General features: G+C 41.2%; 3 protein-coding genes and 1 long non-coding RNA gene across 6 annotated transcripts; 2 read left to right on the top strand and 2 right to left on the bottom strand.

The window, feature by feature from the left end:
* Positions 1-1,236: 1,236 nt before the first annotated feature.
* On the bottom strand, positions 1,237-2,799 carry LOC4330066 (small ribosomal subunit protein mL103 (rPPR7)). The gene has a single exon (XM_015770035.3). It carries the CDS (start codon positions 2,790-2,792, stop codon positions 1,425-1,427), a length of 1,368 nt encoding a protein of 455 aa, XP_015625521.1. The 5' UTR covers positions 2,793-2,799; the 3' UTR covers positions 1,237-1,424.
* A 188-nt stretch (positions 2,800-2,987) lies between these two features.
* Positions 2,988-16,008, top strand: LOC4330065 (uncharacterized). Of its 2 annotated transcripts, none has more exons than XM_066307173.1 (18): positions 2,988-3,551; positions 3,952-4,360; positions 4,457-4,528; positions 4,626-4,688; positions 4,962-5,096; positions 5,931-6,315; positions 7,060-7,151; positions 7,306-8,055; positions 8,240-8,518; positions 9,204-9,359; positions 10,391-10,755; positions 10,857-11,319; positions 11,394-11,738; positions 12,544-13,372; positions 13,476-13,534; positions 13,932-14,396; positions 15,232-15,270; positions 15,698-16,008. In XM_066307173.1, exons 1-18 carry the CDS (start codon positions 3,178-3,180, stop codon positions 15,878-15,880), a joined length of 5,463 nt encoding a protein of 1,820 aa, XP_066163270.1. In that variant the 5' UTR covers positions 2,988-3,177; the 3' UTR covers positions 15,881-16,008. The 2 variants fall into 2 exon arrangements, with proteins under 2 accessions (XP_066163270.1, XP_015625518.1); XM_015770032.3 differs by having other exon boundaries at positions 4,911-5,096.
* A 1,861-nt stretch (positions 16,009-17,869) lies between these two features.
* On the top strand, positions 17,870-21,384 carry LOC9267263 (wall-associated receptor kinase 5). Of its 2 annotated transcripts, XM_015767671.3 has the most exons (4): positions 17,870-18,842; positions 19,003-19,455; positions 19,620-19,772; positions 19,861-21,384. In XM_015767671.3, exons 1-4 carry the CDS (start codon positions 17,906-17,908, stop codon positions 21,105-21,107), a joined length of 2,790 nt encoding a protein of 929 aa, XP_015623157.1. In that variant the 5' UTR covers positions 17,870-17,905; the 3' UTR covers positions 21,108-21,384. The 2 variants fall into 2 exon arrangements, with proteins under 2 accessions (XP_015623157.1, XP_015623158.1); XM_015767672.3 differs by having other exon boundaries at positions 19,620-19,918.
* LOC136355058 (uncharacterized) lies at positions 21,343-22,255 on the bottom strand. The gene is made up of 2 exons (XR_010739107.1): positions 22,020-22,255; positions 21,343-21,604 (listed from the first exon to the last, which is right to left on the bottom strand). It is a non-coding gene; the product is annotated as an uncharacterized lncRNA (long non-coding RNA).
* Between the last annotated feature and the right edge of the window lie 30 nt (positions 22,256-22,285).

The raw sequence follows: 22,285 nt of genomic DNA, 5'->3' as shown, positions 1-22,285 counted from the left end.
AATGGCAATTTATTCAAGTTTTTTGGGAAGATGGCATTTAGGAGTGTGGCATTGGGGAAGATGGCAAATAGTCCAAAATCCCGTTATCAACAGGATCCCAGCACCATGCACATTTCATGAACCGGGGTTGCGACTTGCAACACTGTTTATGTCTTTCACGGAATAGAGGTAAAGTTAGTTTCAACTTGCGTGCTGCATTTATGCAGGAAACTGTGAGCTCTCCCAAGCATCGCCGAAAGGGGATTACTCCTACTTAGCTTCTCGTTTTGTGCAAACTGCGGCCAGCTAGTCTAGCGGATCCTGGGGACGATGATCCCCGCAAACCGAGGGTCACCATGAGCTTCATATAGGATGTATGTATGCATTATGGTGTGCCGTTTCATAATGTTTGTATACATCCTAAACACTACTCCCTCCGTTCCAAAATATACTACTCCCAAACGGGTGAGACGCATCTTAGTTGCACTTAATTCCTCCATGCTTTCTTGTTGTAGTATTTCACAAAACCCCAGTCTCAAGTCTCAACCAAATAGCAGCAGCCTGTGGATAGTTGATACTGGGATGAAGGTTGCCAGGAAATGACAAAGTGAAATTTCAGTGACTTCAGAGTTCAGACTTGCAATGCAACAGTAATGTTTCGATCAATCACCGGGGATCAACGAGTGTTCCCGCAGCATGGAGGTGGCACCGGCAACTTGTTTCATTGCTTTTGGCCTTTTGCCATGTCTTCCTTGTTGCTGATGCACTGCAAACCTTCGTCTGAAATCTGCAAACAAGGGTTATACTCATACAAGATTACAACCTCGTCAACATGATTTATGAGCAATTTCAGTGGGATGTATTGGGAAATAGGATAAACAATATGACAGCAGCACAACCTCCGAAACCACAAGCATCACCAGCAGCATATTTTCTTTCAATGCTTTACTTGCATAGGCATGCATGGAATCAACCAGGAACTATTGCTCAAAAAAACCAAAGCAGGAACTGAAATGAGAACTCCAGGATAGCTGAAGTTTAGGCAGTGATGTGTTTCCTTGTGAAATTCACTTCAATGCCGAATAATCCAGGCATCAACTTACTGTAAGTTTGTAACAGTTAGTACAGAACATGACGAAAGCTCCAGGATAGCTGAACTTCCGGCAGTGATGTGTTTCATTGTGAAATTCACTTCCACGCCAAATAGATCAGCCATCACATTATTGTAACAATTATTACTGAAGGTGAACACCACAATAAATCCATAACAACGAAATTATAAGCATTGTCAGCCCAATATAACTCTTAGTGGCTCAGGAGTCCACATCTAGAAACTAATGTTTACCTCTGTACTTGGGAGCATTAGAAATTCTTCCTTTGTAGAGAATGCACAATGTAAAAACATCCTAACCAAATTAAACTTGAAATACATAAATAACATCTGATTAAGCAGAATCCCGTGGCATTTCCTCACTAGTGGACGCCTCTGCCATACATTCTGTTTCATCAGAAGAAGGATCTTCCAGCTCAAGTGTCTTTGGCATAGCAGCCTCGGCCTCAGAAGGAGTTTCTTCAGATATACATTCTGCCCGAGTACCTGCATCTCCGCTATCTGAGTTCAACCCAAGCTCCTTCTCGAGTTTCATCCACCCTGACAGCAATTGCTCTGGGAACTTCTTCTTCATCTTGGCAACAATATTCTTTGCCTCAGCCACCCTGCCAGCCTTTGTCAATCCCTCAACCAATCCACTCATTGTCCTAAAATCTGGCACCTTGTTGCTCCTATAGCTTTCCTTGAAGATCACCAATGCACCGTCCAAATCTCCATGGGCACACAGCTGTGCCATCATATGCTTGTACGTGGCAGCGTTTGCTGAGCACCCCTTCTCGCCTAGTGATCTGTACAGCTCCTTGGCAGTCTCCATCTTACCATGCTTGCAGTAGCTAGTCATGAGGAAATTGTAAGTGATGGTATCCGGCTTCACTCCAGCTTCCTCCATTTCTGCTATCACCTCAAGCACATCTTCCGTCTTGCCGTGAAGGCTATGGTGCATGATCTTTGTATTATATACAGCTTGGTCAGGCTTGCGTCCGCTCTCCAACATCTGCTTCCACAAGCGCTCTGCCTGCTCCATCTTCTTCTGCTTATACATGGAATCGATCATTGTGGTGTAGATACTATTGGTCGGCGTGAAACCCTGCCCACGCATTTGATCTAACACCTCGTGTGCCTTGGCGTCTTTGCTCAGCATGCAGTATGCCTTGACCAGGATGCCGTAGGAGGAGGCGTCAGGTGTGATGGAGAACTCCTTGGAGAGCTCGTCGAAGAGGACCGGGACGCGGCGGTGGCGGCGGCACCGGAGGAACACGGAGAGGACGGCGTTGAAGGGGAGCGGGGAGATCGGGGACGGGAGGGACGGCGCGGCGGAGCGGAAGGCGGCGAGAGCCTTCTCGGGGAGGGACGCGGCGGCGTAGGAGCAGAGGACAGCGGCGAGCTGCGGCTCGGTGGGGGAGGCCGGGATGTGGGAGGAGAGGAGGGCCTCGGCGTCGGCGAAGCGGCGGGAGCGGGAGAGCCTGCGTGCGGCGAGGGAGAGCGCGTGGCGGGTGGAGGAGGCCGAGAGGGAGGCGTCGTCGATGGCCTCGAAGAGGGAGACGACGCGGTCGGGGTCGTGCTCCCGGCGGAGGCGGGTCTTGGCCGCCGACGCCGTGAGTGGCTGCTCTCCAGCGGCGGTAGTGAGCGCGCGGAGGAGAGCGTCGGCGGCGTGGCTCCCGCCGCGGCGGCGGAGTAGGAGGAGGGAGGCGAGCGCTGCCATTTTCGTTGCGGAGGCGGCGGCGAGTGCAGAAGGGTTTTTGGGTTTCGCCGCGTCACTAGGTTTTGTGGACTAGGGAGCGGCCATTACTGGGCCTATTGAGCCGAGCATTTCTAACGTTAATGGGCCTATTGGGCCGTGCAATCTAACCCGTACTCTTTCTGTATCATCGGCAAGCCTCATCACCGGACCAAAGCCGGCGATCCACTACTCCCCACCGCGGCCACACCGCCGGCAAGCGCGGCGAGCTCCGCTTCGCGTGGCGAGTAATCCTCCTCTTCCTCCGACCACAGAGCCCTCCTCGAGCGCAGAGGCAGATGCGACCGTAGCCAAAACCCTAAACCTCCCGAAACACCGGGGCGCACCACCCTACACGAGCCGCGGGGGCATGGACGCGCTCGTCTCGGCGGCGCTGGAGGAGGTGTGCGCCCGCCTCTCGCCCGGCCTCCCGGTCACCGACCTCTGGCCGGCGCTCCGCGGCGCGCTCGAGGCGGCCGGCCTCTCTCCCGGCCTCGATGCCAAGCGCGTCCTCTGGGCCCGCCTCATCGCGCTCCCCATCATCAGCCTCGTTGTGGGAGAGGGGGACGGGGCGCCCGTCGACCCGGTGGAGAAGGACGTGGAGGAGGCCGAGCGGCGGGGGGTGCGGTTGGTCGCTAGCGCCGCGCTCAGGGACAACTTCCTCGGGATGTATGACCGCAGGTTCGCGAAATCGGAGTTGAGCGCCGTCCAGAAGGGGGCGCTTGAACGGGTCGGAGCAAGCAGGTGCGTTCTGGCGTAACCGTTGAGCAAATCATCATATGAGCTGGTGGTTCTATGAACTGGGAGGTTTTTTCCCAAATGCTGAGCTACTATGCATGATTGTCTTGGCAAACCAAAATTGGGTGGGGTTACTCACAATTTGGCATAGTTATAAACACCATTTCCTTAGATGTATTTTGGTCTTACCTTTATTATTTCGTGAGTTTAATGCAGGAACCTGCATATATTCTGATCATTAGCAATTAGCATGCATTTGCAAATTACATAAGAAGCATGGTCAAATAGAATAGCATTATCTTTCTGTTAGCCATATATACATTGTTCCGTAATGTATATATAGGCAGAGAAGATGATTGATTTTGAATATTTGCACTGTGATGTTATTTTCCTTTGTTTCTCATAGGACTTCTGGTGTAACGCAAAATGATCTATGCAAAACTTTCCGTATGAAAGGAAACAACTTCCACTTTATTGTAAAGAGCCTTCAGTCGCAGAAGTTAATCGTTAGGCAGTCAACTATTATAAAGGTTAAAGATCATGGAGCTGATGCCGAAGATGCTTCCCAGAATAAACAAATCATCAATACTAACTCATTGTATCTCTCGCGATATGCCAAAAACCTGAATATGAATTCACAACAGAGAATTGAGATCATAAAGCCTGAACTACTGGGCAGCAATGAAGAGAGCAATGGAGATGTTTTGCAAGAAGATGGGGCTTTTGGTGTAAATGACAAAAATGATATATCTATTCATGATTATCTTCCAGCAATGAAAGCCATATGCGATAAACTAGAAGAAGCTAGTGGAAAGGTCAACTGTTCCTTCTTTTCTTTTCCATTTGGTATTCTCCTGGATTTTATTTTTTCTCTATAGTTTTCTAACTCTCTGCTATTATTTCATCGATAGACTCTTGTTGTTTCGGATATAAAAGTAGATCTCAATTACAGGATGACATATGGGCACAGAGCATGGAGAAATGTAAGTTTGCTCAGAATCACTTACTGCATATGCTCTCTAGTTTCTGCTCTTCTGGTTTTCCTCCTTATAGGGTATTACTGAGACACTGTTTGCTTAGGTACTGCATAGGCTAAGAGACGCACAACTTATTGAAGAATTTGATGCCAAAGTTGATGATAAGGTGACATTAATCTTTCCTCCTGTTCTGTTGGCATTTTCAATTAATAATGTATGCTCTATTCAGTAATAGTTTTGGGCTTGTCAGTGCTTCCTGTCAGGAACTGGAAATTAGAAAAGACTTTATAATTTACCATGTCCATATGTACCCCTCTTGTGCTGTTATCTTTCACCTGGTCATATACTTTGTGAGCCAACAAGTGATAAAGGTATTCCTTTTGTTCAGTTTATTCGCTGTTTACGTCTGTTGAAGAAATTCGATCCAAATGAATTTCAGCCAAAAAGTACAACCTCAAACTACAAACTTGGCAAGAAAGGCCAGGCAACTGATCAAGTCATGGAGCTTCCATTAGAGAACTGTATATACGATATGATCAACGCTCAAGGGCCAAAAGGAATAACCCTTGTTGAGGTACTTCTTGTAACTTTTTCAGGAGTTAAATTATACATCTGTGCTTTTCAATGACATATTCTACAAACCTACAAACTATTCTTTTGGTATACAGGAATATGAATAGTTGTCTTAATGGCATATATGTACGGCTTCTTGTGGGTTGTAACTGGTTCATTTCTAGTAGCGTAAATACATAAATTTTGTCTCTAGCAGCATGGCCTATAACATATCTATATTTTTGACTAACTTACTGGAGCTTCTTTATGATATAAAATCTTTTCTGATACATTATTCTTCTGGTTGAAATCCCTAATGAAAAAAAAAGAGCTTCATGTGCAAAATGTCCTGTCATGATGAGACTAGCATTGATGATTATATAGTGCAGTAAAGTGTCATTATCTCTCTACTATGATCAACTTGTTTATCTGGATTTAAATATAATTGCTTTTGCATTTTTAAAGCTTAGGTTAGAAGCTGTCGTTTACTTATTTGAGTTCCATGGCAATGCACATGCTATTGTCAGTGTGATATGGACTAATATTGTCAGTGTCATCTAGTCTCTTACTACTTAAAAGCACAGTCATCTGTCCTCCCCTTCCCCCATGTTGTGCGCTGCGTGCCCCTCTTGAGGAAACCAGAAAATCATGTGCTTTTTACTCTGTCCCAACGCCCAGCCTTTTCCCAGTCACCCCACCCCCAGCCCATTCCCAGCCATATGGGCCTATAAAGCATCCAATAGCCCATCCTAATGCAATATCTTGTTGCAAAGCATGATACCTTATTAGTGCAGCATGTTAGTGTTCTGTATTTCTTGAAGTTAGCAACTCATGTTTTCATGTAACTTCCATGTAGCTTGGCAAACGTCTTGGGCACAACAATTCAAAAAGGCTTCATAAGCGAGTGTCATCCATGCTTAAAAAATACAATTTGACTTGGGAAGCTGAAGTTCAAGACAAGACATCACAATACCGAGTTTGGACTTCAAAAAACTTTTCACACTACAAAGCTGGTGCTGCTCTGCATAATTTGGAGGCACTCCCAGATGACCACGAGAAGTGTTCTGATTTGTGGTCATTAGTTCCATCTAAAGGATCAGAATCTCCAATCTCACGGGTTGATTTATTTGTTGATAATAACAAGCTTTTGTTGGAAGAAGAATGCCACAATAAACCAGCAGGACATCCCCTCCAGAGTAACCATGAAGCTTGCGTTGGGGTTTCTCAAATTGTTGAACAAGGTACAGTGATCTATGTTCCTGGTAGTTTCTATTTATTCTTTCAAAAAATTGTGCTTAGTACCTCTTTGGGGGAGTGCCATGCTGTTGTAGGAGCTTGTGGTATTTTATGCTGCTTAAAACTTCACTTATTGACCTTACTTTTGAACACCCTTAGTCGCATATATCCAAATGGCTTCACATTTTCGTCCAAGTAAATGTGCAGTCATATGCTCTGTTTAATAAGCTCATAGGCTCATAACCAGGTATGTAATCTATTTCATACCCTGCACCTTTTTTTTTATCGAGTATTCCAAAGATCAAAAGTAAAGGCAAGTTCTGACAGTTTGAGAGATTTATACGGCTGAGTTAGTGATTTATATTTCATCCAGTTAGTACAGTGCATTTTTTGAGAACTGTATGTGCCAAGCTTCTTGCGAACTAACTTTGAGTTCTGCGAGTTATTTGTACTTGTCATCTGTGCTCCCTGTGTTTCTTTTTCTTAAGGAATTCTTTGAGTTAGCACGATATCCAAGTTGAACTTTGACCATAAATTTCTTTTAGGATTTCTTATCACCACAAAAGGCGATCATATGAAAGTACTTTTGAACTGAATCTGTGATACAACTTTTATGCTGCATTGCAAGTGAACCTACATAGTTGTAATTAAATGTTGAAAAAAGAATTACAAAGTTTGAATGTTGACATATATGAGCACCATTAAAATCAATGAGCTTAACCAAAGTGAGCCCCTTATTTCTGTTTTAGAGAAACTTGCTTTGGGTCAGAGGAAGAGGCGTCGCTGCCCTCCATTGACTTCTGATGATCGACGGCATAGGAGGATTCTTCACATGCTAAAGGTTACTAATTGAGTATACAACACTCAAAAGTTTTTAATATGAATAATGTGCCAAAATACCTTATTTCATTATCATGTGCATGCATGGTGTAAGTGCATCCTTGCATGTAGGACTGCATATTGTTATATAACACCTTTCCTTTTTCCCTTTGCAGAAAAAGAAATTTGTACTAAAGGTGGAGTTACATAAATGGTTAGAGGGACTTGAAAAAGAAAATGGAAAAATAATGGATAGGAAGACATTGACTCGCACTTTAAATAAGCTTCAGGAAGAGGGCAGCTGTAAATGCATCAAAGTTAGTGTCCCTCTGGTTACAGACTACACCCGCAGTCGTCTCATTGATGTAATACTGCATTCTTCTGTTGGAGACTTGTCACCGGAACTTGTGGATCAAATTAGGAATAGACAAAGGAACTTTGATACAGAAACTCGTTCAGGTGCAGCAGCTAAATTGAAGCAAAATCAACACACGACTGCTATACTTGGATTGAGGATTCCGCGCAGAGTTAAAGATAACAAACCATTAATATTAGAAGCTATGCATGCCAATGGATTCATTGGTGCAAAGATGATTCGAGCTAAGCTGTTCCATAAATTTCTGTGGGTATATGTTAGTGGTTTGCCAAATTGGTGTGACCCATTTGATAATGACAAAGAAGGGCATCATGACAAGAACCTTAGTCAATCGTCTGTGTTGTTTTCTATGGTGGGAGCTACAAAAAAAATGCCTCTTGAACTCTTTCTGCAAGTTGTGGGATCAGCAAAGAAGATTGATCACATGATTACTAAGTGTAGGCTTGGAAAAACGCTTTCAGAAATTCCTACCGAGGAATACAACCAACTCATGGATACTCATGCCAAAGGCCGACTCTCACGCTTGGTAAATATTCTAGATAAGCTCAAGGTAATGTTTTGTCTGTGATGTTGGAATTAACGTTGTGAGAGTCTTGAACCTTAGGCATGCTCTTTAACATTTTTTAGGTCTATATTGGCCTGCTGCATATCTGTCTTATGAATTCCGGTTAATGTTTATTGTAATTCAGCTTGAGAAGAATTGAAATGATTAGTTCTTTCGTTTTGTTTGCTAGCTTGTCCAACTTGCAAAGGAACTTGTAGATGATTCTGGTGCGCCATCAGATGCTTTGCCTACACATTCAATAGAGCTGAGGCCTTACATTGAAGAGCCTACACCAAGAATTCTTCCATCATCCCATGTTAATGTGAACCATCGGCCAAAAATTCGGCATGATTTTGTTCTTTCAAGGCAGGAGTTTGTTGATGCTTACTGGGAAACGTTAGAGTACTGTTATTTAACAGCTGGCTTGGCTGAGCCATCAAGTGCCTTTCCTGGCTGTTCTGTACCAGAGGTTTGTCATTGTCAACATTCATTATTGCATTGTTACCTAATAATAATGACTTATTACTGTTGATTTATCTGTTCTATTTTTAATGGTCATTTTCGTTTTTTATCCCATTATTCACCTCTCCAATAAAATGTGTTTATGTATACTTTCTTAGTTCTCTCTCTCTCTCTCTCTCTCTCCTGTATGTTTTATGCTAACCTTAGTTCCTTTATTTACATAACTCTGCACTTTATGGATATATCTTCTCTCTTTTCTGGTTGTAGTAAAAAATGACTCTGCCTATTATTTTAAAAGGTGAAGTTCTATTTTGAATGGCCAATGCTGGCCTGTATCCATATTATTTGTATTTTCAGGGCATCTGATCTACCATTACTGTTAAATTACTATTCATGATTGAACACTGCAACACCATGTGCAAAGAGCTCACCGTTGTTGAATCCTGATGTTGATATGTGACCGTTTTCTTGTTTCTATTTTGTTTTTAACTGTATATTGTCAACTGCAATCATGCTACTAGTTGTAAATGTGTTTCAATATCCATTTAGTTATTATTGAAGCCCATTACACCCAGTGTAAATAATATTGACTGGCATTGGCTATTTTGCTAATGTTAGACCATTCGATCTCAGTTGTGATTTTCTCTTGTACTGTTGTACAGATTAACTATATGATACCCTATATTTTGTAGGTTTCTCATCCTCGTTCATGGAGTTCACTTAGAGTAATGACTACTGAACAAAGACTGGAGTTACAACAGCGCATTATGAATGCCAGTGAGAATGGAAAACTTCCTTTTAGAGATTGTCGTATAATTGCCAGGGAGTTGAATCTCTCTGTACAGCAGGTATGTGTCTGATCTCGATATTTCCCTCCAAGCTCCTTAGAGATACGAAGAGCTACTCTGTTTTATTATTTGACCTTTTTTTTTAAAATAATGGAGGGGACTGAAATAAAAACACTCATTATAGGAATTAGTATTTGACCTTACTTCTGTATTTGATATTTCTTCAACTTATATACCAACTAATGCACCCCTATTCTTTTTCTGGTTCAGTTCTATATTGTGGAAAGATAACCCTATAACAGATTAATTATATCCCATGCAAAGTATTAAAATTAAAATAAGGGTAAAGGGTAAACACAAAACCAGAAACAGATCAACGGAATTTCAAGACAAGATGGGAATGTTTAATGTATCAGCAAATACCATGCAAAGTGTGTTCGTGAGGTTGTCCTAATGCCTACTTTCTTTTTCTTGAATGTGGTGAATCAAGGTGGCAAATAGGCTGTATTGTGAATTCCAACTCATGTTGTAAAGTGGACATGTGACCGAGAACATGTGTGGGAAAGGTGACATGTAATCGACTAACTGGTAGCAAATTCGTGAAATCTCAAATAGATGAGGTGTACTCATACTATTCTGAGTTGAATTGATCGACAATAATTTTATGCGATAGCATCTGGGCCTATGGGGACCAGTTAAAATAGTAATAACTGGACTCGTTTTTCTTTTTGGACTGGGGAGCAGTAACAGAGTCTCATACGCTATTTGGATTATATTGTGAGGAATATTTACAAAGTTTGGAAGAATGCACAAGCTCCACTGGCAGCTCTTAAGGGAAATAATGCTTAAACACTATATAGCAGGAAACAAAGTGATAAATACAATATAGCCAAGAAACATAATAATAGTATCTCATATCTAGTTGCAATGTTAGCCTTATTTTCATCATCTTAGTTGCAACATTGTTATGGCTGATTTTGTTTACTCTTGCTATCGTTTCAACTCTGTTTTTATGTTCGGGGCCCTTTATGTTTCTGTTATGTACATGGTTTCTATCCAGTAACACTGACTGGATGGACTGATTTATGTAGGTGCTCTGTGTATCGTCCTCTCAGAATAGACAGCTTCATGGACAGCCCACCGTCCCTGCTGCAAGAAAACGGCGAAAAGTTAATTCAGGATCAACCTCTAAAAAAAGGAAAAGGTCTGCTGATGAGATTACCCTGAAATTTATCAAACGGAATGTTGAAACCATTGAATCCACTGAACCGAGACCAGCACAGTCTATCCCACATGAGGAGGTATCTGAGAGAATCTCTCCATCCACATTCCATACTGATTCTCTCCCACAGGTGGATGAAGATACGATAAGCAGTCCAAGGATCAGTCGATCTACCATCTTAAGAGGAAGCTGCATGAGAGAGAAACGATTTGTGTGGACATACGATTCTGACAGGTATTTCTTGGTTGTACATCAATTATTTTGTTTCAATGCACTTTACTGGAGACAATGTTTTCCATGATGCTGGGAACCTGATTGGTTATTTTTATCTACAGAAAATTGCTGATGATATACACTAGATCCCGTGCAACACTTGGAGCAGTATCTCATCGCGTAGATTGGAACTCTCTTTCTGATCTTCCAGCTCCACCAGCTGCATGCCGTAGAAGGATAGCATACTTGAGGAAAAAAACAAACATAAGACCAGCTGTGAGCCGAGTCTGTGACCTTTTAGGGATACGATACGCTAGGTACCTTGAAAAGGAAAAGAGATGGAAATTGAGAGGATTACCTTCCGAAATCTCAAATTCTAGTCATGACAACTGTGTGGATCCAGATTCTGAGCAATTCTTTTGGGATAATTTCGAGGATCCAGAGATAAAGAGTGCACTTGATGAAGTCCTTGAATTCATTCGAGTAGAAAAAATGGAGCAGACCAAGAGAGTTGGGTCTAAGAATGAAAGGAACAATGATGATAATGATGCCACCAAGGAAGTTCCAAATGGGCAGAAACAGCCAGTACGTACTGATACATTTAATCTCAATAAACACATATTTTATTTAACGCTGATGTTTTACCTTGTAATAATCAGGTTTTAGGTGCACGTGCAACCTGTGCAAGCACTGCAATTCAAGAAAGTGGACTCCGTGAACATGCAAAATCCTATAGGCTGTCAAATGCAATCCATGCAAGTAAAAACATGGACATTCCCTTCAGATCTCATGAAAAGGCCATTAACCATAATAAAGATGATATTGCTAAAAGAGATGTATGCAGATCATTGGCAGTTGCAAATGCATTAGAGCTTCTGAAGCTGGCTTTTCTCAGCACCTCATCAGGACCAGAAGTGCAAGCTTCGTTAGCAGCAACCCTCCAGCTTTATTCAGAGACTGAAATTTTTACTGCCTTTTCCTTTCTCAGAGAGAAAAATTTCATGGTTAGTGTTTGCTAATTCATCTTCCCATCAATGTATCAAATTTCTTTTGATTATTTCTTCAGTATGCTCTCCCCAGTTCAGGCTTTTGAATCTGTATTTGTTGGAAAACACAATAGAATAATAGATGTATTAACAACATTCTGTGAATTTTAAGATCCTATGTGCACTGCTCCATTTCTTTGGCTGTGAACCCAAGAAGTATAAATGCGATGAGGCTGCATTCCTGCATCGCGGATTTCTTTGTGCAGTTCTCGGAGCTCGCAACTACACATATCTATAATCTATGCTTGTTGTGTAATACTTCCTCCGTTTCACAATGTAAGACTTTCTAGCATTGCCCACATTCATTTAGATGTTAATGAATCTAGACATATGCATGTGTTTAGATTCATTAACATCTATATGTATGTGTACAATGCTAGAAAGTCTTACATTGTGAAACGGAGGGAGTATAAATTTTTCAGCTTTTACTTGTCCTGTAGTACAAGCATCTGAGTTTGCAGTGGAGCTATGGTGATAATCTCTTACATTTAAATGCTGCAAAGGTTGAAGTGGTTATTTGGCATCTCTACTGTCATTCTGTTTGTGCTGATATTAGGAAGAATCATTTGGCCTTAGTGGCATATATACATTGAACCCTATTAGGAATGATATTGTACCTCTCTAAGACAAAGGGAATGATATTATATGCTCAATTTTTGGTACTTAGTCAGTATAGTTAAGCTTTATGTTTTTTTTTTAAAGTGTGCTTGCAATTTAAGGCAGCATTTTTCAACTGTTCATCTACTTTCCTCCTATTTTACAGGTAACTGGAGATGGAACAAAGCCATACACTCTTTCTGGGAAATTCTTTTTTAATGCTTCGAATTCACCCTTCCCATTTGGTTCAGGGAAAAAAGCTTCTGAATTTTCTCAATGGGTAGGGCAGCAAAAGAATACCATGGATGATGGAGTTTGTTTGTATCCAGATCTACAATGTGGGGAAATTGTCCAGCTCTTTTCTCTTGTTTTGTCTGGAGAGTCGTTCATTTCACCCTCATTGCCAAGTGAAGGAGTTGGTGAGGCTGATGAGCCTAATAGCTCTAGTTTGTTTGTTGATGATAACAGTGAATTGGATGAGAGTAGTCACAAACGCAAGGCTGATATGGTTAAACTTAAAAGCAGTAAGACTAAGAAACACAAACCTTTGCCCAAGATAGAAAGCGACTTTTGCTATCGCCGAGAGAAAGGTTTCCCTGGTCTTCAAGTGGCTTTGAATCAAGAGAGAATTAAAACAAGTAATCTTACACAAGAGTTACATGATAAAGAATGCCTTATTTTTACTTCAGCCTGGGAAATGGGGAGCAAGGATGTTGATTCACAGGTAGAAAGCCACAATATGTCATCATTGTATCTAAACAACTCCAGTTCATGTCGGCGTTTACTGTCAGAATCTCATTTGGAGAACTCTTACAGTGGGTGGCCTTGGGATGCTATAAAAACATATGCTGAACAGTCACCATCATTATGTTGTAACAAAAATGAACCAGACATATTGTCTTCTGACCTGTTCAGAAATGCATTTTGTGTTGTTCATAAAGCTGGCGAACAAGGAGTTAATTTGAGAGAGATGTCACAGGCACTGGATCCTCTAGGTATTCTTTAGATTTGTGTAACTTATGTTAAACTTAGAATTGTTAGACTATGCATCAATTATTTTGTAAGTATAGTTCATTTTTATATTCTTATCCCCTGCAGGCATCCAGTTTGTCGATCTGATTGTTCATACTCTCAAGAGATTTCAGCTGGTCATTAAGGTAAATCTGTGAGCAAGCATGCATATGGTAGATTAGTAGCCTACTTATTTGTTCTATTTGGTTACTGGTTTATCGATATAATTATCTTAATTCACTTTTGTTTTTCATATCTGCCTAATTATGAATACTTGCACTGTTCATTCTTTTGCTTGTCAAAATTTACCAGTGGTTTTTTGTTGTTAACAAACAGATCTTGTTATTACTGACATATTTTTCTGCACTTGTAGAATTTTATATAAACATTTAAAACATCATTGGGATAGTTAAATATTTATGTCAAACTGATTAAGAGTGGAATACTTGCATATAAGATGCTACACTTACTGCTGCTTTCTTGTCCACATTTTTTTATTTCCCTACTCATATATAGGTGTCACTCTATTTTCTTGCTTCACAGGTCAATGCATATGATGGTGTGCAGATTGTTGACTCTATACATAAGTCAAAATATCATATAACTACACTTGCAGATTCAAGTCATTGCAGTTGTTTGCGAGCTTCTGCTTTTGAGATGGCCGAGACTGGAGATACAGAAAATCTACTGAGAGAGAAGCATGCAATGTCTAGTGATGTGCAAGGGAGTGTAAAAATGCTTGGTGACGGGCACACTGTGACGGTTCTTAATGTCCAAAGCAAGTCAAGCTCTCCTCAGATACGCTATCAAAGTCCTGTAGGTCAGAAAAGGTCGTTTACTCCAGCACAAGACAACAGGGGCAGTGATTGTTGTCATGCTTGCGAAAGGCATATATATCACCCAATATTGCCATGGATAAATGGTGATGGAAGCATGAATAACACTGTCTACGAAGGTCTAAGTCGTCGTATTATTGGATATACCATGCAATATCCAGGAGTAGTGGAGGTGCGTGTTTGTTTTATTTTTTGTAGCTCTTTGTTTTGAATTAGGAAAGTTTCATGTATGCCACTGAAATTGTGATTTGTTTATCCATCTATATCTCCAAAAGTTTTGCATTAATGTTATATGGCATTCTTTACTAATTAATCCTTGTTTTCTTTAAATGTCTCATTTTAAAAAGAAAATTTTATGCGAGAACTTCAGTATTTGAAACTTTGGAAGTCTTAACTTTTCAAGCATAAATCTGAATTTTAAATTCCCCGGATCCCTTATTTTTGGTTTGGAAATTCAAGAATTCAAAATCAAGGTTGAGACATGAAATTCCATATTTTAAAATATTCCTTTTCTTTTCAAATTCGTGTTATTTTGGTAGTTTGACAATTGTAATTTTAGTTTTATTTCTAAATATCTGAATGGAATACTTAAATCTTAGTTATAGCTAGCACTACAATATTAAAAGATTCATCGATACGGTACAAGTGAACAATGGAAAATTCAACTATTGTCTAAATTTAAGTGTTGTGGAAATTTCCGTTTGTGTATGTTATGGTTTAGCATGTCCTGTTTTCTTTCTGAATGTGACTCCCGTGTTTGCTTCCTCTATATCATTTATATTCTTCTTTTTACTTACTTTCTCATCTCTTACTGTTCAAGTTATTTGAATCCCTCCGGTTGCGTGGTAAAGTTGGTTTGTCTTAAATTGATCAGGCAGTTATTTTGAATGTACAGATCTAAGATCGTTTGATTCCCCTACTTAGTGGTGATTCCAGTTACGGAGTTACCATTATCAGCAACAATATTTTAAAAGTTCTGATCTATTGTTCTGCTCTAATTATGCCAGGAGGATATCATCCATCGGATGGATGTGTTGAACCCGCAGGTGCGTCACCCCTCTACTTTCTCCTTTTGTACCTGTATATTCGATATTAAAATGATAGTGGTTTAAATAATAAATATTTGTGAAAAGGCATGTAGCCTAGTGGTTGCAGTGACCTGAGTAGCACCTCAAGGTCCTGAGTTCAATTTTCCATATGAGCGAATTTCAGATTGGGTTATTTGATGGCTAAGTTTCCTATTTGATAGGTTAAGTACCTAATTTAAAAAGACAGTCTTGAGTTCAAATATCCATAGTAGCAAATTTCAGATTGGGTTATTTGAGGGCCGAAATTCTCAGATTGGGTTATTTGAGCGAATTCAAAAAGGCTGTATATATCCGGTTGGATGTAGAGGCTGGGAAAAATACCCTTCTTAAAAAAAATAAATATTTTACATTATTCCACTCATGGTTTGTTTTCTCCTTTCTGCAGACCTGCCGGACCTTGTTGGAAAAGCTGATGTTTGATAAACACCTTTATGCTCGGGTGTTTGATGAACGTGCCCCTTCGGCACCTACCCTTTTGCAGAGTATTTTGAAGCAAGATCGCTGTAAAGAACCATCCAAGTGTAACAAGCGTTACTTTGCTAACCCAATGAGTACATTTCTGCTATAGACAGATGCGCTAGGCTCTCTAGTGTTAGTTGATTTGTGCATATCGTCACTCTCAAACGATTTATATTACAGACTAGTTGTACACTTTGTGATTCGTTATTACAGGACTGTTTATGCTGTTGGTAATCAGATTTACTACAAGCCCATCAACATAGCTACGGCTGTGTTTAGTTTCCTTCAAACTTCTAACTTTTCCGTAACATAAAATGTTTGGACACATGCATGGAGCATTAAATGTGGAAGAAAAAAAACCAATTGCACAGTTTGTATGTAAATTGCGAGATGAATTTTTGAGCCTAATTAAACATTTGCTAATAACGAATTAATTAGGCTTAATAGATTCGTCTCGCAGTTTACAGGCAGAATCTGTAATTTGTTTTATTATTAGTCTACGTTTAATACTTTAAATACGTGTTCGTATACGAGAGAACTAAACAGGCATATGATACCCTACAGAGGTATCTATTTTTGGTCGAATGGAGGGAGTAGATTCCAGTACAGCGAGAGGTGTGGAATTGACTAAAGTCAGGGTTGCTCCAGTCTACACGCACGACCCGGTTCACATCGAAATTGACTCGTTGGGTGCCCCGGTTGTCCGGGAGATGAATAATGTCACATACGGAGAAGCTGTCAGCTGTAGTCATCGCCGAAGAACGTTCTGGTTAATTGCTTGCAAGTACTGTACTACCTCCGTCTCCATCTAATCCTAGGTTATATAACATTTTTGGATGGAGGAAGTATTATCTTAGCATGAACACAACTGCACAAGGCACAAGGCACATATTATCTTAGCATGAGCACAAAGCACATATACCTGGTCATACATGGCATGCCGTAGTCATGCCCTTCAAGTCCAAACTGAAAGTTAATGAAAAGCTTCGGAAGATTTTCAGCTAAAAATTTTTCTCCTGTCATTCTAGCTGGTTGAGGTGCACGCTTTCGATCTATGTGGACTTGCTTAGCTATGTAATCTCTTTCTACTCTCAATTTCAAAATAAATTAACCCAGTACGAGATATAATATATCCTATTGCCATGTAAAGAGATCTCGTACTAGGTTAACTTATTTGGGACGAAGGGATTATTACAGTACATTTCAGTGTGTTACATTGATCACACGTGGACTCGGATCAATCAACGCCCCACATCGGTGGATGAAATAGTAACCATACACAAGTATGCTTAGAAATAATTTGGCAGCTCTAAAAGAGTGATACATACACGCGAAGAACCAGACTTTGAACATGTTCCCACCTAAATTGGACTCATTTCATCCCAATCACATATATATTTCTTTATCTGTGGATATACTCCACCCCATTACTTGTCCTTGTTTTGCATATTAAGAATTTCGAATAGTTTAAGTAAGAATATAGTGGGCGAATTGGCAAGTTGGGTAGAAGCAACGGAGTGCTAACTGCAGTTTTGAACGACTTGACATGTTACGTTCTTTCAAGAATTCTAACCTGTACGATAGCAGAACAACCTCCCACAACCACAAGTCTATGTGCGTGTCTTGTAGTTGTAGTACAGTCAGTTTCGCAACGCCGGCCATTATTTTCATCATCTAATATGAAGCAAGATGGTAGCAATAGCATCTGTATCACGTTTGTGTATTATGATCAAAATAGCATTCGGGCAGTACCAGTCTTTCCAGCCGGTAGATAGCTACTGAACGCGTGGAAAAAATCGGATGAATAGGGTGAGTCGTTGGGTGAGTCGAGCAGAGACCGACAGTTGGGTGAGTCGTTGGCCCCAGCAACGACGTGATATCTGATGGGAGTAGTGCCCCTGGACTTCGTCGATACAGCGTCAACAAATACACAGACTTGGTAAATTGCAAGAAAATTGTTTGCTGCCGATCGAGCACTAATCAACCGACCGCTTGTGGGAGTTGATGTCAATCTCGCGTTTACTTACGAAGTCCACGGACGAGCACAAAGAGATGGTGCGTCTGAATATAAATTGACCGTGTAGTTAACAGGCACCGGCCTGCACCACAAAGGCAAGTCTCGGCTGGCGCAAAGATGAGGTCGAGCTTTGTGGCAGCTTGTGCCATTTCCTTAGTGCTAGTGTGCTCGGCTGCTACTACGCCTCGAGCATTAGCTGCAGTCTATGGAGATGGCGGAGGGCTCTTGTCTATCCCTTCTAATGATTCCCTCGCTCACTGCCCCTCTAGCTGCGGGGATGTTGACGACATCGCCTATCCCTTTGGGATTGGGCCGGGCTGCTTCCGGGAAGGCTTCGAGCTTAAGTGCAACACCAGCACCAAAACTCCTAAGCTCTATATGAAAGATGGCACCACCCAGATCTTATATGTAGGTGACGATGATCTTTGGGCACCCATGCACTTCAACATTACAATGAAGCCAGGTACTGATACCTACAACATATCCTGGGTGTCTCCCAGGAAGGGAGTTACTATTTCTCAGCGTAACACCTTCTACATTATTGGTTGTAATATTGATGTCACCTTGTTCGAGTATGGTACGAGAGACGCTGTTGGTTACTGCGTGAGTAGATGCGATGGTGAAAAGGTACCAACAGAAGGGCCTTGTAACGGGAAAGGATGTTGCTCCATCAAGTTATCAAGGGATCTGCGGGGATTTCGGTCAACACTAGTCCAAGTTGATGCTACTGCAGCACAATCATATCAGCTGCAGCTGCGCCATGGTGTTATGGCTTTTATGTCATACAATGACTATTATGTAGATAATGCGACTGATCTTTTCTTGAGTTGGACGAACACAAGCAATATCCAGGAAGCATTAGTTCAGTTTGCAATCATGGACCAACCAAGTTGTGAAATTGCTCGAATGAAAAATACGAGTTATGCTTGTAGCACCGGCAGCAACTGCCTAAATATGTCATCTGGAGGTTACACCTGTGAGTGCGCCAATTATGATCTTTATTATTATTATGCAGAACAAAGTCCTTACCTTTTGGAAGGATGCATCATCCGAGGTGATTCCTCTCTACCTTTCTCCACTTAAATACTACTAAGGCACACACATATAGAGAGCTTTATTTGCATATCGAATTTTCATTCCTTCTCTCTTTCTAAGGCGCAAACAAAAGTCTTCCGTATCGGTTTTTCGTTCATTTTTCTCTCTCTGTGGAGCAGATTACAACCCCAAGCGGAAAGAACACTGTCGGAGATCATGCGGAAACATGGCAATTCCCTTCCCTTTTGGTCTTGAAGAAGGTTGTTTCGCAAGTGAAAGGTTCCAACTTAATTGTACAACAGGTAACATCACACTTTTCAACCCACGGGACGCACGTTATAATGTGACTGATGTGTCAATTGAAGAGGGGACAATGGTGGTTAGCAACTTGTTGAACGACACAGAATATGGGGGAGAGGACATAATATCCCAGGTGTATGGTGGTGCAGAAATAAAGTGGGCAGTAGCCAATTTAACGTGTGATGCCGCAGTAAAAAAAGATGCTACATATGCATGCCGCAGTATCCACAGCAATTGCCTAAACGTCACCCATGGGAACATATTCATGGGATATCGTTGCAAGTGCCTTCCCGGTTTTCGAGGGAATCCATATATCCAAGATGGATGTGAAGGTTTGTTCCTCTTCATTCCCACCAATTTGCAAATGTTTAATAATTTTATAGAAATTTTATGTGGATAGTTTAACCACGGCATTTCCCCTTTAAGCAGGTAGTAGTGCCTGTGCATTTATATTGTACCAATATAAACAAAAAAAAAACTGAAGCGTTAATTGCAGATATTGATGAATGCTTACTGCCAAACTATTGCAACGGGACATGTCAAAATCTTCCTGGAAATTTTACATGCACTAGTTGCCCCCGCAGAAAGGAGTTTAATCCAATTACAAGACAGTGTGTTGCATCAGCTAAGCAACACAATCTTATTATAGGTAAGTCATAGCTGACAGATTAGTCAATCTTATTGCATTAAGATAATGCAAAGTGGCTTCACGGCACAAAAATAATGAATGGCTGTAGGTATTACAACTGGTATTAGTTGTGGCATTGGTTCCATAATTATTGCATTAGGTGCGATTATTCTAGCCAATAAGTGGAAGAAAAGCATCCAAAAGAGAATTAGAAGAGCATACTTCAAGAAAAATCAGGGCCTACTCTTGGAACAACTAATCTCAGATGAAAGCGCCACTAATAAAACAAGGATATTTTCCTTGGAGGAACTAGAAGAGGCAACCAACAACTTTGATGCTACTCGTGTTCTTGGTCGTGGAGGACATGGCACAGTTTATAAAGGGATTCTATCTGACCAGAGTGTGGTGGCCATTAAAAAATCAAAAATTGTGGAACAAACTGAGATAGATCAGTTTATCAATGAGGTTGCTATTTTATCTCAAATTATCCATCGCAATGTGGTGAAGCTTTTTGGTTGCTGTCTCGAATCTGAGGTGCCCTTACTGGTATATGAGTTCATACCAAATGGTACATTGCACGATCGTCTTCATACTGATGTTAGTGTTAAATCCTCATTGTCATGGGATGATCGAATTAGGATTGCTTCAGAAGCAGCAGGGGCACTTGCTTATCTGCATTCGGCTGCTGCAATACCTATTTTCCATCGAGATGTGAAATCTTCCAATATACTCTTGGATGGCAACTTTACTACAAAGGTCTCTGACTTTGGTGCTTCAAGATCTGTTTCACTCGATGAGACTCATGTGGTGACTATTGTCCAAGGTACATTTGGTTATTTAGACCCAGAGTATTATCACACTGGACAACTAACTGAAAAGAGTGATGTATATAGTTTTGGAGTGATTCTGGTGGAACTTTTGACAAGAAAGAAACCGATTTTCATCAATGATGTAGGCACAAAACAAAGTTTGTCTCATTATTTCGTTGACAGACTCCGTGAGGGATCTCTTATCGAAATAATAGATTCTCACGTTCTTGAAGAGGCTCACAGGGAAGACATTGATGATATTGCCTCACTTACAGAGGCATGTTTAAAACTCAGAGGAGGAGATAGACCTACTATGAAAGAAGTAGAGATGAGGCTGCAATTCCTGAGAACTAAGAGGCTAAGAAAATTCCAATTTCTCCCCGTCCCAGGAATTGGTGGAGAGATTCAGCACCTTTTAAGCCCAGATACTGGTAAATCCCAAGCACAGAACAACTATACCAGTGCAGGTGATTTATCATATGAAGGGATCTCCAGTTGCTACAGTTTGGAGCAAGAATTATCATCCTCAGTCAGTTTGCCACGCTAGCTATATATGTAACATGGAGTGTTGAGTTATCACATATTTTCTACGAAGTGTTATGTTACGTAGTTCAGTCCAGAGAAGAGTTTTTGCATGTTTCACTTCCTGTATACTTGCAGCATGTATGTGTAGCCCATGTGAGTTGATAGAATGACAGTTGTATTCTACTATAATTATTTGTGATCAATATCCTTGTAAGGAATGACATGGTATTGTAATATTGTATTTAAGCTACGGTGGCAAAGTGAACAAGTTCAGTAATAATTTTATTACTCCATTGCCAATGTCTTGCTCAGTAAGGGTCACCAATAGGTATCTGACTAATAACTCAGTTTGTAGTATGCTGGATCTTTTTTTCCACATAGCAGTGACATCGTTAATACGGAGTATTATAGAGCTTGTCGGAAGTCAGAACTTGGAACTCAGAGAACGTTCCGAATGCCTTTACACAAAGTATAAATGGCACGGTTGAAATTTTTTATTTCATCACTTGTCCAAAAACCCTGCATTCATAATGGGAACTGTAAAATTGTTTGGATTTGGTGGGATAAGGTCATAGGAATTGGGATATATATAGAGGAAATCTAATTTATGGTTTGATTGAGGAATAAGGGAAAAAAGTGAAGGGTTAGAATCAGTCCACACTCCACACCCCATCACCATCTCTATCCCAATAGCAAACCGGACCACAAGTAGTAGTAAGTACCTATGCTGCAAACAAAAATGCTATTGTCTTTGGCTCCAAATTCTCTAGCTTTGCAAAAGACAGTTTAGTTTACCAATGGTGATAATTTGACTATGGAGTTAACCATACCAGTACAATTAGACTTAAAAAAAGAATTCAAACCTAGATTATGCACACAACCACTAACACACCAAGCAAAACAATGGAGATTGCCGTTTGACAAGGGAGCGCACCAATTTCGGTTCGAACAGACGAGACAACCAGAGTGGCGGCCTGCTGGCCTCCGCGCTTGGGGGAGGCACCGGCCTTCTGATCGCGCCGGGGAAGAGGAGGAGCCCGACCGCCGAGGCGGACCAGGCCTCCCTTTCGCCCCCCGCACCTCGACACCGCGGCCACCAGTTGACGGCCGAGCAAGAGGCGCGGTGGTGGAGGCGCAAGGGCTCTCCGCTCTCCGCACTCCGCCGTCCGCAGCACTCTACGCTATTTGGGCTCATGGGCT

This window comes from Oryza sativa, chromosome 2, assembly GCF_034140825.1.
Source record: "Oryza sativa Japonica Group chromosome 2, ASM3414082v1".
In the NCBI taxonomy this organism is placed as follows: Eukaryota; Viridiplantae; Streptophyta; class Magnoliopsida; order Poales; family Poaceae; genus Oryza; species Oryza sativa.
The sequence above is the reverse complement of the archived record's forward strand: the minus strand, read 5'-3'. Positions and strand labels throughout refer to the sequence as shown.

Coding starts and splice junctions, on each gene's coding strand:
- LOC4330066 (XM_015770035.3), bottom strand. CDS start 2,792: ATGGCAGCGCTCGCCTCCCTCCTCCTACTCCGCCGCCGCGGCGGGAGC.
- LOC4330065 (XM_015770032.3), top strand. CDS start 3,178: ATGGACGCGCTCGTCTCGGCGGCGCTGGAGGAGGTGTGCGCCCGCCTC. Junction 4,361..4,456: donor TAGAAGAAGCTAGTGGAAAG/GTCAACTGTTCC, acceptor TTTCATCGATAG/ACTCTTGTTGTTTCGGATAT. Junction 11,320..11,393: donor CAAATGGGCAGAAACAGCCA/GTACGTACTGAT, acceptor TGTAATAATCAG/GTTTTAGGTGCACGTGCAAC.
- LOC9267263 (XM_015767671.3), top strand. CDS start 17,906: ATGAGGTCGAGCTTTGTGGCAGCTTGTGCCATTTCCTTAGTGCTAGTG. Junction 18,843..19,002: donor GGAAGGATGCATCATCCGAG/GTGATTCCTCTC, acceptor TCTGTGGAGCAG/ATTACAACCCCAAGCGGAAA. Junction 19,773..19,860: donor GCAACACAATCTTATTATAG/GTAAGTCATAGC, acceptor GAATGGCTGTAG/GTATTACAACTGGTATTAGT.